The 14028-nt window shown below is 34.3% G+C and overlaps 1 protein-coding gene across 5 annotated transcripts in view; it reads right to left on the bottom strand.

Annotated features, from left to right (window-relative positions):
* Scn9a (sodium voltage-gated channel alpha subunit 9) overlaps positions 1-14028 on the bottom strand; it is an 82947-nt gene that overhangs the window by 47401 nt on the left and 21518 nt on the right. For 4 of the 5 annotated variants that reach the window (XM_076866426.2, XM_076866429.2, XM_076866425.2 and 1 more), the window contains 7 exons: positions 13549-13755; positions 11730-12017; positions 9190-9528; positions 6346-6475; positions 5282-5520; positions 3691-3864; positions 2375-2731 (listed from right to left, as the gene is read on the bottom strand). In XM_076866426.2, the coding sequence (XP_076722541.2) occupies positions 2375-2731; positions 3691-3864; positions 5282-5520; positions 6346-6475; positions 9190-9528; positions 11730-12017; positions 13549-13755 (1734 nt within the window). Of the gene's footprint in view, positions 1-2374; positions 2732-3690; positions 3865-5281; positions 5521-6345; positions 6476-9156; positions 9529-11729; positions 12018-13548; positions 13756-14028 lie in introns of all 5 variants that reach the window. The other variant, XM_076866427.2, reaches the window with a different exon arrangement.

The following is a 14028-nucleotide window of genomic DNA, read 5'->3' as shown; positions in this document are numbered from 1 at the left end:
TCTAATGGATGGGACCAATGTAAATAATAAGTTCCAATTCCTATCATATCTATTACTGTGTTGGGAAAAAATGAAACAGTCATGAAAATATTTGATTCAAAGTCTCATTTTTTTAAACACATTAGTTTATTAATGTAACAGTTTCTGGATACAGATTTGAGCTGACTGAAATCTGTTTTTCTAAATTTCCCTCTAAAGTTTAAAATTAATAGACATTCTTTGTGTGTCTGTTATTGTGTTGTTATTATTATTCTTTATTATGATGATGCTAGCAAGCAGTGCTCTATCCTAGCCCTTAAACTTATGGTTTTTAACCATTTCAATTAATTAGTAATAAACTGACCCATTTGCAGTGAATGAACAGAACTAGAAACCATGATGCTAAGTGAAATAAGCCAGTCAAAAAAAGACAAATGTCACATGTTTTCACTATATGTTGAAGCTAATCCAAAATAAGAGGTAATGGGATAAAAAAAAAATAGAAGAAAGATCAATGGAATAGGGGACTGAAGGGGAGGAAGGAAGTAGATGAGATGAGAAAAGAACAAAGTAGTTAATCTGACCTAGCTTTCCTAGGTACATATATAAACATACCACAATGAATCTCACTGTCACGTATATTCACAAGACACTACTTTTAAAAATGTAAATAAATAGCAGAAAAATCAGTATAGTACAGGGAAGGGAACAGGGAGAGGGAGAGGGCAGGTAATGGTGACTGAATTAGAACAAATTATATTCTATGCTTTTATAATTTTGTCAAAATTAATCCTAGTGTATGTATAACTGAAAATAAATAATAAAAAGAAAAAAAAAGAATAAATGAGAGAAAAGATTTAAAAATTAGACTAGTTTAGGATATAGCTCTAATGTGGAGGAGCATATCAGTAATATAACTTTTAAGTTTCTTCTCAGATTCTAATTCTACATAATTGGTAGTTCCTTAATTATTCTAGAGTTGTTTGTCAACTTTATGAATTACAATTCTGTTTGTTTATTTATTATCATGAACCAATAGCTAATGAGTGACCTTATGAATCAGTCATCACTAATTCTGCATGGATTAAGCAATCACTAATTTATCTCATTTGTTTTTACTGTAAATCTGTATTGCCTTTTAAACAGAAACATTATCCTCACTCTGGTGATCATGCTCAAATATTATGTTAGTGTTCTTCAAAGGCCTGCTTCAAAGCTTTCCCTGAGTCTTAACTTAGAACTTCTTTTTCTTTTCTAAATGTCAAAAGCATTATCTTCTAACCTCATTGCTTTCACTTTTCACTTCTTCCTCATCTGATTTTTTTTGTGTACCATTTCTCTATATTCTAATAAACTCTAAACATAAATTATACCTAAAAATAACTAAATAGAACCTTTATTTTTTCACAGAGGAGGTATAAAAATATTGAATAAATAACTTGATGAGAGCCCAAGGAATCCCTGCCCTTTGTGCATACTTGAATATATAATAAATGTTTAAATTATTTGTGATAATTGGCTTTAGTCTGGCAAGTTTTTACCACTTATCTCTTTCAGGTATTCACTATTTTATGTTGAAATTGTGTGAGAAGAAATACACAAACAAATCTTGCTATATATGGCTCTATATGACATAAGATCTCTATAGTAATCACTCAACTCTGCCATTATAGTAAAAAAGCAGCCATTGGTATAATGTAAATGAATGAACATGTCCATGTTTCAATAAAACTTTATTTATAGACACCAAATTAAATTTTATATAATGTACCTGTGTCATAAAATATTACTCTCCTTTTCTTCTTTCTTTCTCTCTCTCTCTCTCTCTCTCTCTCTCTCTCTCTCTCTCTCTGATCACTTAAAGCTATAAAGATCCTTCTTATCTCACAGGATCATATTAAAGCATGGGAATGACTTTGGCCTATAAGCCATAGTTTGCTGATCTTTGCTACAGATCTAGATTTTGTGACTATAAGGTAGTGAAACCAGTCTTCTCATTTGCTTTAGTTCATTATACCTTCATTTTTGTTATTGTTAACATATTTATGCACTATTTACCAGTGTAGCTTTTTATCTGAAAAGGCTTCATATCTTTTAAGAGACATGAAATCACAGATTTGAATCACATGACACCACTATCAAAAAGAAAGAATAAAGTAGGAACTTTGTATACAATGAACAAGGGTTGATTTTGAGAAATATAAAAAGGGAGATTTTTCCAGGAAAACTAAAACAATATTTTGTTTCCTGTTCTCACTTGTACTAAAATCATCTGTATTTATTATAATGAATAATTTTAGATCCAGCTAGCTTTAAAGTCATAAAAATAACAGATTGTATTATTATAAAATAATTTCAATAGAGAATAGTAAATCTGTAAACATCTGTTACATACCACTAGGTTTCCAATCACCATGACCATCATGTAAACAATAAGGCACATGGCTTGACCAGCAACCTCCATACAGTCCCACATGGTCTCTATCCACTCTCCACACAGCACTCGGAACACAATCAGGAAGGAGTGGAAGAAGTCGTTCATGTGCCAGCGTGGGAGCGTGCAGTCTTCATTGATCTTGCAGACACACTCTTTGTAGCTCTTTCCAAAGAGCTGCATGCCAACCACGGCAAAAATGAAGACAATGATGGCCAACACCAACGTGAGGTTTCCCAGCGCCCCCACGGAATTGCCAATGATCTTTATTAGCATATTCAGTGTGGGCCAGGATTTTGCCAACTTGAAGACACGGAGCTAAAAGCAAAGATAAATTTTAACATTATAATCATAAAAGTTTCAATGTTTCCATTTTTGATTTTTGTCCTAAATTTAAAGTCGACTTTAGTCCTGTAAGATTGTCATTTTTTTTTAAAGAGAGAGTGAGAGAGAGAATTTTAATATTTATTTTTTAGTATTTGGCGGACACAACATCTTTGTTTGTATGTGGTGCTGAGGATCGAACCCAGGCCACACGCATGCCAGGCGAGCGTGCTACCGCTTGAGACACATCCCCAGCCCAGATTGTCATTATTATCTGATTAAAATCGATTATTCCTTTTTTTCATTTTCATCTCTTTTCAATCTTTCTGTTCTTTTGTTAGACTTGGCAGAATATAACTACAACACATATTACAAAGTGTGCAATTTTAGTTCAGGATTGAAATAGAAGTTTCTTCATGTTGTTAGGTATTATTTCTTTTATAATTGATAATTTAACCTTAATTTTATTTTATAATACCTTTATAATTTTCCTCAAGCTGATATTGGGAAAAAGCCTAGCATATTAGGAAAAATATGTTTTCAAAAGTCTCTTTTTGTTTTCATATCAATCAATTATTTTGGGAACAGTGAATTAATCTTTAATTACCAAATCCATAAACATAGGAACACATTATGGATGAAATATTTAAACTTCCCATTGTGAAATAAATTATTTTCCTGCTAGGTAAAAAAAAAATGTTTCTTTTATAGTAGCATATGCTTCAAATTAAAATTAATCATATCATCAAGATCCTAAAATTAAAACATTCACATGGTTTTAGCTCTTTAACTGTACTTGTTAATGAATGGACTCAGGGAAAAAGTACAGTTTACTAAATATTTAGAGCAAATTTTGCTTGTGACTCAAGACCTGAAAGCTTTAAATAATAATAATTAAGAGCCAAAAACATTCCTTCATTGCAGAGTATAAGGGTAAGGTTGTTTATATTTACCAGTCTGAATGATCGCAGAACTGATAATCCTTCCACATGTGATAGAAAAAGTTCTACTAAACTTAAAGTCACAATGAGGCTGTCAAAAATATTCCAGCCTACTTGGAAGTATTCATATGGATCCATGGCAATTAGTTTTAAAACCATTTCAGCTGCAAAAATTCCAGTGAAGACCTAAGTAAGAAATATACTTCTGTCATTTTTAGATGGCATGGAATAACACAATGATGATAATGCCTGTTTGCTTAGCATTGATTGTTCCAGACAATGTGCTACACACTTTACAAATGAATATTATTATTTCATTTAATTCTCTAAAGGAAGTGTCACTCTTCTTTTACCTTCATACAAGTGTCACTCTTCTTTTACCTCCATACAAGTATCAAAGGGTTAAAAAGATCTATGCTGTCAAATTTTATCAGCATGACATAGCATTTTAGAAGAGCACATTAAAATTCCAGAGAAGTAAAAGCTTCCACATTTGACATAGTCACTCTTTGCAAATAAGTTCATGTGGGGTCACGAGTTGTTTGGAAGAAGATAAAAAAGAATCATGGATTGATAGTTTCATTTTGAGCCAAGCTTTCTTCTAATCTGACTATTCTTACAAGCCATGAAGAACATGTTGACTCACTCTCGAAAGATTTATCAGTAGGAGAGAAAAACATAATTAACTGACACTGTGGCAGCTAAAGTTAGACATCCCAAATTTTGATAAAAGGGCATTGCAAAACATAATTGATTCCTGACACTGGTATCAAAGGCCTCACTTGAAGTGGTAATGGTGAAAAGCTTGCTTATGAATCATTCAGGTACACTTTGACTCAAAGAATCAAACCAAAGATGGTTCAAAGGGAAATGTCTAGGTCAATAAATGCTTGAGACAATTGTAAAACAATGTAGCACAAAGAGATTAGCAGGGGTCAAATGAAGTTGGGATTGTGATAACAGAAAGAAGACAGGGTGAATGTCTTTTGAGTTCACAGTGATGTTGCCAACTCAGGGGAAAAAGTATGGATTTGCATGATCTAGACCTCCATGAACAAGGAAAAGTAGGAGGAAAGTAGAATACTAATTCATGGAGTTAAAGTTTTCAATTATTAGACAAAGTTCAAATGATTTGATCAAGTTCATATAATTAGTATGTCACACAATCAGCATCAAATCCAGGTCTTTGAAATCCCAAAGTCCCAGATACTTTACCATGATTATTCAAACTAATGCATCCACATTAAAAAAAAAAAAAAATGAAGTGTGCACTAAAAAGGAAGATGCAATGTATGTAAAAAAGTATTAAAATGTCAGTGTTGACAGACATTCTGGCAGTCTAAGACCACTATTAACTTCCCAAATGATGACAAGCATGTAAATAACATTATTATTTATAGAACTCAAGACTATTGCAAAATTATTTGAAAATAATAACTTTAACCAGAAACTTGACCCTGCACATTTATTTATAAGGGTAAATTCTAGGTATGTATAATTATCCAGCTACAGATCCGCTGACTTAAAGAAAAAGAAAAGAAATGGCAACACTGAAAACCTATGAGAATAGCTATGGATATAGAAAACACTATAAGAGACTCACCAAATTTCCTACAGTGAGCACATGTTTGAATTCTTCAGTCATTGGGTGGTGCTCCATAGCCATAAATAATGTGTTTAAAACTATGCAAATGGTAATTGTAAGATCTACAAAAGGATCCATTACAATGAAATAGATAAACTTTTTGAATTTTATCCAATAGGGAGAGCAATTCCAGATCAAAAATGTGTGTGCAAATCTGTACCACCAAGGTGGACATTTCTGTCTGGACTCTTCAAGTTCTGGGAGAAAGAAACAATAGAGAACATGCAGTCAGTCATTTGTCTATTTATCGGTAACCAGATAAACATCAGTAATACACAGTAATATTCAAACAAGGCTTGTGGCTTAGACCTTGCATAACAGTGCTGTGTTACATGTATATTCCACCAATATACACATGTATTTTTATGTCTTTAATTTCATGGCAATAGTAAGAAAATTCTATTATCTTCAGAAAAATTTTTGCTTGTGTATAAGTGAAAACAATCCCAAAATAAGAGAATGGAAATAAGTGAAGGAGGTACCCACAAAACAGACATTTTACCCCATCAACTCCTTTACTTTTCTCCATAAATTTACAGGATAGATAAAAAATTGGGGGCCATGTGGCGAGTGAAGTGTTAGCCAATGGAAAGGTGAAACCTGGGGCATACTGTTGTGGGAGAGGGTGGGAGCCGGCACATTTTTAATGTTGTTACACTTTGACTCTCTTTGCTTATCATATGAGATAAATTCAGAGAGTAGAAGTAGTTTATAAGATTACATAGTGAAAGAATCACACAGTTCTGGGATAATTTGGCTTTCTGCATCAATCGTCATTAAGTTATTTATCTTTGAAAAGTTATTTCACCCAATGTTCATTCTTAATCACAAATAATGTAATACATTTTTAAGAACATAAAAATAACTCTATCAGTTTCCCTTGATTATCTTTGTGATTGCTCAAAGCCATTTTATATCCTTTGAGTTCTTCCTAAGAATATCTTGTACCTATTTAGAGGTGACCAGAATTTACATTAATTTTATTTGAGAATCTGTACTGTAAAGAGCCTATTATCACATACCTTCTACAGTGTTGGTCAATATGCTTGCTCTGCTCATTGCTCTTTGTCTTAGATGGGGATCATTTAGCATATCCTCTGAAAGGAAATAAGAACTGGAACGTCTTTTTTTGTGTATTTGATTAGATGTTCCCTAAAAAAAAAATGCTTAATTAGAGTCTTAAGAATAGAATTCTAATAAAGTATAGGTATAAAGTTAAATCTTGCTTAGGTAGCTATAGTAAATAAAAGTAGAGACTAGATTGCTGGCTCAAATTATGGCTCTGCAGCTTTCTGGCTCTCAATAACAAGGGTGACTTACTTAACTCTCCATTTAATCATGGGCAAATGAGGATCCTACCAGTACTTGCTTCATGTTCCTGTTATGAGGGTTGAAGGAATTATAACTCAAGTATATAAGTAAAACAGAACTTGCTTATACTGTAGGATGATGTCCATCTCTCTGTCCTCTTGTGTATGCAATTTGTTTAGATTTTTTTTACCAAGGGAGAATCCTAAAGGAAAGCAGTGAGACAAAGGTGGTGGTGGCATGTCTATGATGGGGCAGAACCTCAGTATTCTCTGATAACTTTGTCTGACTGTTCTTTTGAGCATTAACAAATGTGACTGTAATGACTGTCTCTTACCAACAAGATGGGCACCTCACGAACTGAGCCCAGCATATAATGTTGAATGACTCAACTTGAAAAGGACCCTGAAAGACTTATGAAAACTATAATAAAAGGGAGAATGTAAGCTCCATCTGAAGCAGGTGACCAGTTCATCTCTAAAACACATTGCCATGCAGAAATATGAGCTCAGACACACAGGGTATGTCCACTTTTAAGTGAAAATGTCTGATGTTTTAAGTATGGCAACTAAATCAAACTGAAAAATCTACAATAATTTGGTATAGGCCAATAATACACACACTCACACATACATGCTAACACACACACATATACACAAACAACCATATAACTCTATATTCATCATCTGTTTTATATGATATGTGAAATATATTTCATAAACATATATATATATATGTTTATATAGTTCATATAACATATAGTCCTTGAGTTATAAAGTTATATGGTTGTATAGCCATAATCCTGTGTATACATGCATCAAAACAGACACACTGGAATAAATATGTATATGTGTGTATGTATACACAAAGGCAGATACACAATAGCTGCAGGTGACTTTATACAGCTCTCTCTATAATCACATTTTCTGTGCTATAATCTCCAAATTACTGACATTCCAGAAGCAGAAAAAAATTTCACCTAATTCAACAGGATTTTGTTGGATTAAACAAATTCTTTTTCATGTAGAAATGTCTGAAGTATAGAGATTATATTATTTGCAAAACAGTGCTTTCATCTAATCTGTTATGTTAGGCCACATATTTATGCTAATTTCATTTATGAATCATCTAGTTTTGCAGTTTTAGCTTTAAGATTCATTGAGGTATCATTTTTCCCCCCTGTGGTAAAAATAAGCTGTTAAATGAAAACACTTCATTTAAAAATATGAAATAATTTTCAAATCTCATATAAATTACATTTTATAGTTTATACACATAATTGAAAAATAAAATAATAGCAAAAATATAATAAAATATAACATAGAAATTTAACATGCTCAGCTGATAAGAACACCTTAATAGAAAGGATGAAGCTGTATCAAGCAAGCAGACAGGTCGCACAAGACCCAGGAGCACATGCATTCAGTCAAACTGAAACGTATGTGTGGCCATGGCTTTGATGGAACTTTACTCTCATGTAAAATACTGCATGGTCTGCAAATGAGAATGTATCATATGTTTGAAGCTTGCTACACTAGTAAAAGCCATTGCTGACATTTGTGATGCAGTACAACATAGTGAATGAGCTAAAGAAGTTTCCTGAACTTCCAGGAACCAGAAGGATCTCACTTTCAAGCCTAATTAGATTCTTTCATCTAACCACTCAGTGACTCTGAAACTCTTGAATTATTTCTTTTTACTAGTTGTAATATACTAGTTTTATGTTTGTTTGAATTAATATGTATTGGGTATTTTGTCAGTATTCCAGAAACATATTTTTAAAAGTGAAAATAGTATGGTTAAATTTATGTAGAGGAATGAAGCATAGACATTCTGAATTATTTGCAAGAAGCCCACTGTCCTAGAGAGTCAGTGGAGCTTGGTGGTGAAGAGCTCAAGCTGTGAAGAGCACAGACAGCCTGTTTAAACTTCAGAGCTCTCGATGGCTGGATGAGGGCAGGGAAACTGCTTGACTTCCCTTTGCCTCAATTTTCCCATGTAAAAACAGTAATAGTAATATATCACCACATAGAGTTGTTGTAAATCCTAAATATGCATTTATTGCTATTTTTATTCTTAACAGCTCAAATAAGAACCCTTGCTATAAGGTACATATTAAGTAGTAACCTAAAAAAGAGGGTAAAAAGTGGCAAATAATTCAAATTTCTTTACAGAAATGGGACCGAATATCAACTAGTAATATCAGCATCCTCAACATATTTTCTGTGCTGCTACATATAACTTTTATAGATTTTTGTTTAAAGGGATGATTTATAATCTCCAATTATAACATCAAGAGATAAGTACTGTTTATCAAAAATGGGATGTAAATTATGTTTTGAATTAAATTCCTACAGCATATAATATGAGGATTAAATTAATTAAATTAAAGGTGTGTTTCTACAGAGAAAGTGCTGCAAAATGCAGAGCCATTCACAGGCCAGAGAGAAGGCCCCTCCAGCAGAGACACTGATTGATGCAGGAATAAGGCTCAGCCATGCCTGAGCTATGGAAAAAGTCCTTACGCTGTCGTCAGAAGTTGCCTTATCTATTATCACCTCTGGCAGAAGCTGTCCATTGGGGAGCATGAGGGCTGAGGGTCCATCAACCAGGGAAACCACACCATTGCAGTCCACGGCACTGTGCTTCATCCCGTTCACCGGCAGCCGTTGGGGGGACCTACTGGCTTGGCTGATGTTACTGCTGCGTCGCTCCTGGGGCCTGTGGGGCACGAACAGGGAGCCCCGTCTGCTCTCATTATCTCCAAAAATGCTGTGCTCATCATCAGCAAATTCAGTCTCAGATCCTATATCTTTTCCTCGACCCTTGAAACTGAAAAGACTTGTTCTGCTGCTGCGCCTTCCAGAAAACAAGGAGCCACGGATGCTGAGTGGTGACTACAGAAACAAAATAAAAGATCACATGTATCTCAGAGTGCCTACAGAGAGCAGTGTTCTTCATGAATCTGCCACTGAACCCACTGGCCCAGAGAGCAGGTGACTTGGTGCTGGTTTAAAGGAAATATGTTTAAAAGCAAAGCAATTCAACCAGAAGAAAAATTCTCCCCAGAAAAGGATAAAGGAATTTGAATAGTTCATTCCTCAGGAGCAGGTAAATTGTATAACGCTCTCCTATTATGTCTTACAGTACCCTTTCCAGTCTTTATGCACCATTCATTTTGCTATACAGATATGTCATTTAAAACATGTTGTATTGATAGCTGTCATTTCATTTTTCATGTATCCACCCCTAAGTGCTTAATGTCAAAGTCCCGTGCTGTGTGTTTCTTTGCATTATGTTGCTACAACGCGACCTTATGCACTGAGAGCCCAGGTAAGGTGTGTTGAAAAGTACTTTTATCAGCAGTGAATTTACAAATTCATGAAATTCTAGAAGTCAAAAAAAAAAAAAAAAAAAAAGGCATTCATGACCAAAGTGGCAGTGGGCACACTGATATGAATCACGTCCAAAATAAACTATTTCCACAACCCAAAACTGAATGGAAATTCTTTGGGCATATTAGGTTCAATAAACATTAATGCTTGCTATATAAAGGACAAAGGGGCAGGCACTGTTAACAACGAGTATGACAAGGTCTTTGCCTTAAAACTAATAGTCCAAATGACATTTATCATATTTATTTTTATTGACATTATATGAGTTCAAGTTTCGTCTCACCACTTAGATTATGAAATCTTTGAAGGTAAGGAATCATTTTTATTTATATCTGACAGAGTATTGCAGTCTTCAGTGGTAGATGCTGGAAATTTTAAGTAAAGGAAAAGATGAGGAAGATAGTAATTCTGGCTGAGGCACTGAGGAGCAGACTGGGAGAAATGGAGAGGGGAGGAACATGTGCATGATAAGGGGCACCTGAGCAAGGGGTAAAGAGCCAGTGGTGCTATGATAGAAGGAACAAAGCAGAAAATGACTTCAGTTAGAGAAAGTCATGTGTGCTAAGTACTAAAGACCTAAAAGTACTGAGACTGCAGGAAAGAGTGAGCCCCAGACTGATGGATTGAGGGTGTGGGGAAAGGAAGGCTGGAGGACAAAGCCCATCCCAGCTCAGGCATGGATAAGGCGTGGATCTTGTTCTATGCTCAGTAGTTATTCAACAGGAGATGATTGACTTTTCTCTCCTTCCTTCCTCCCTCCCTCCCTCCCTTCCTTCTCCTTCCTTACTTCTTTCCAAGCATGGCAAAGGGACACCTAGATTTTCATTTTAGAAAAGTGATTTGGGGATAGACGGAAAGGTCAAGAATAATAGAAGGAATAGAAGCAATGATTCATCTTGGAGGTTTGTGCAGAATTGAAGGCAAGAGGGCCTGAGATATGATGGTTTCAGTAGGAAAATGAAAGAGGGAAAGAGAAATTCACCCAAGCAGTATTAACAGACTCTGAAGTAGTAGCTGATGAAGCTGTGGGGAGAGGATGTCAAAGGTGTCTACAGTTACAAACTGAGTGCTTGATATTCTGGTGATATCATAACCAGATGATAAAAGTGGTGAAAAAAGAGAAGCTAGTTTATGATCAGTTTTAAAATCAACAAGTTATTTAAAGACATAGACTAAATAGAACCATGAAAGTTAACTTATAATGTAAATAGTTTCTTCATCTTTTCTGTGATTCTCAGAAATATTTTGTTTAATAAAATCTGATTATTGCTGGGTATGGTGTTGTACTCTTGTAATCCTGGAAAGCTGGGAGGCTGAGGCATGAGGATCACTAGTTCAAAGCCACACTGGGCAACTTGGTGAGACTCTGTCTCAAAATAAAAAGAGTTGGGGATGTAGCTACGTGGTAAAGGACCCCTGGGTTCAATCCCCAGCATGATAAAAAAAAAAAAAAAGAGAGAGAGAGAGAGAGAAAGAAAAGAATATTAGATCACTAAAGAAGTTAAGACAACCAAAAATGAACAAGTTAGAAAGCTGAATGTCTGATTTCTTTCATAAATGTCCAGTGATAGATAGGACTTTACTTAAACATCCCAAATAAACCACTCAAATTCCTCTTCTCATGGCCCTTACTCCAGCACATAGCACTGCACTCCACCACCCCATCCAGCTCTGATGACATAATCCAGCAGTTTGGGCACTACCTGATTAGGGGTGGACAGTCTCTTCTCACGTGTCCGTCTATGACCTTCCACACCAAGGTGGACACTTTTCCTTCTGATGCTCTCCTCTGATCCTGATTTGGACAGCTTCTCATCATCTCCTTTTTCCTCCCCACTGGAGAGCTTCTTTTGATTCTTTTTCCTTCTTCTGTTTCTTCTTTCTTTAGCACTTTTTGAGCTCAGTCTGGATGTTTCAGACGAACTCTCTGAGAGGCCCGTAATTCTGCTTCGCCCAATACTTGTATATTCAGCTGCTGCCACTGCTATTGCCTGTTGGGCCCAGACATTACACATGTGTCAACCACTTTCAAATTCTGAAGAAACAAAATTGCTTGGATGGGCACCTATACCCATCCATTTAATTGCACTGTGCAGCTTGCAAGGCATATACCTGCTTCTTCCACATTGTGGTAAAATTCCAGGGTGCTTTGGAATTTAACTATGACATGCTATGAATTTGCTTACAGTATTCAGATTTAAACATTGTATGTCAAAATTTTACTATGCAATTAGGGTACATAAAACTCACATAAACCATGTAATGAGATAATGTGTTTATGTATCAGGTAGTTAACTACTCAACATTATCAGTAGAATCAGGCATTCTACAGTTTAGTGAGATTGAGTTATCTAAAAACTGAAATGAATTATTAAAAATTAATAGTAGCTCAAGAGAATGGTAAGGTTGATGATTATTTTCTTATAAGAGACTCCTAGGGGTTCCCTAGGAAGTACCTGGGATAACCCAGTATCTGAATCCGCTCTTTATAAAGTTGGTTGTCAATAAAAAAATAAACAATTTTTGTTTTTAAAAAATTGGGGAAAAGAGGTAAGTGAAAAACAGAAAATTTCTCAAAATCATGCCTCTCAAAAATAGGTGGTCTTAACATTTAATTCAGCCTTTTATATATGTATACAGTTTTAAAATTGTGATTGTAACCTATTATTTAATTCACTGTTATTTTATAGCTTTTTTCCCTCATGATATAATTTTTTTAAATGTTTAATTTTGGGCTGAATAATACTCTTAAGGTACAAAAATATCATAATTCCCTTAACTGTGTTTCTAATTTTTAAATATTTCTGATTTTAATGTTATTAAAATACTATGCTGTATACATTTGTATATCAAAGTTTCTCTGTATCACATATTGTTACCCTGTCCTTATAATCTTAGAATCCTTGAAGAGCTTTAAATAGATCAAATCATCAAATAAGTAATAATCAAATAATAATCAAATAATCTTACACTACATTAGAAATTATATTTCTTTTAGTACATTCCTTCCCAAGTTTCTCTACTGGAGTACACCTTTGGAGAGAGCACTACAGAGGAATCCCCCAGAATCTGTGACTTTACCCTAAGTGACTAAAACCATTAGGACTTGTTAAATTTCAGTTTTTACCTTAAAAAATCCCTGCAACATTACTAAAAAAAACATTTTGGTGCACATTTTGCTTTCTACCCCACAGATTATTAACATTAAAAGAATTTTTCTTAAATCTTTGCATATGATTGTTATTCTGGGGAAATGCATCTTTTAAAAATTTGAGGACTTTGCATTGCTGATAACAGTTTTAGAGGCAATCCTTAGAACAGGGAGTGAAATATGGAGAAGATGTCAATTTTAGCTCAGTCCAGAACTGATTCTTACAACCACACTAGAAATAAGGATTTTATTTTCATATAGAAATTAATTAAGAAAAATTTACCTGGAAAGGCTGAACTTAGACCAAGGACCTCTGTTGTTACCATTTGCATTTCTACTTTTAGGAAGAACCTTACACCAAATAACAATACCTCAGCTTCTTCTTGCTCTTTTTTGAGGCGATCCAACATCTGTTGAAATTCTAGCTCTTTTTGTTTTGCTTCTTCGATGTTTGCTTGGTTCTGTTCTTCATAGGCCATGGCAACCACAGCCAGGATCAAGTTTATTAGATAAAAGGAGCCCAGGAAAATCACCACAACAAAGAAGATCATGTAGGTTTTGCCAGCAGCACGCAGTGTCTAGGGAAAAGTAGAAATTAATGCATTAGTAAGACAAAGTATTTTTTCAGTGAATTATTTTAACATGAATGGTATATTAGACATGGTAAATTGGGTGATTTTGCATAAATCATGTTATAAAAATAAAAAAGATTAAAAATTATATCTTTATGGAAAACAATCTGGATTAAAACAAATATTTTCAGTACAATGAATATAGAAATCTAATAGATCTAAAGATGAGTCTTAGTGAAGTATAATTATACAATTATCTCATATTTCTCATGTCTGAAA

The sequence above is a fragment of the Callospermophilus lateralis genome, chromosome 9 (genome assembly GCF_048772815.1).
Source record: "Callospermophilus lateralis isolate mCalLat2 chromosome 9, mCalLat2.hap1, whole genome shotgun sequence".
In the NCBI taxonomy this organism is placed as follows: domain Eukaryota; kingdom Metazoa; phylum Chordata; class Mammalia; order Rodentia; family Sciuridae; genus Callospermophilus; species Callospermophilus lateralis.
Note: the sequence above shows the minus strand (reverse complement) of the source record. Positions and strands in the feature narration are given on the sequence as shown.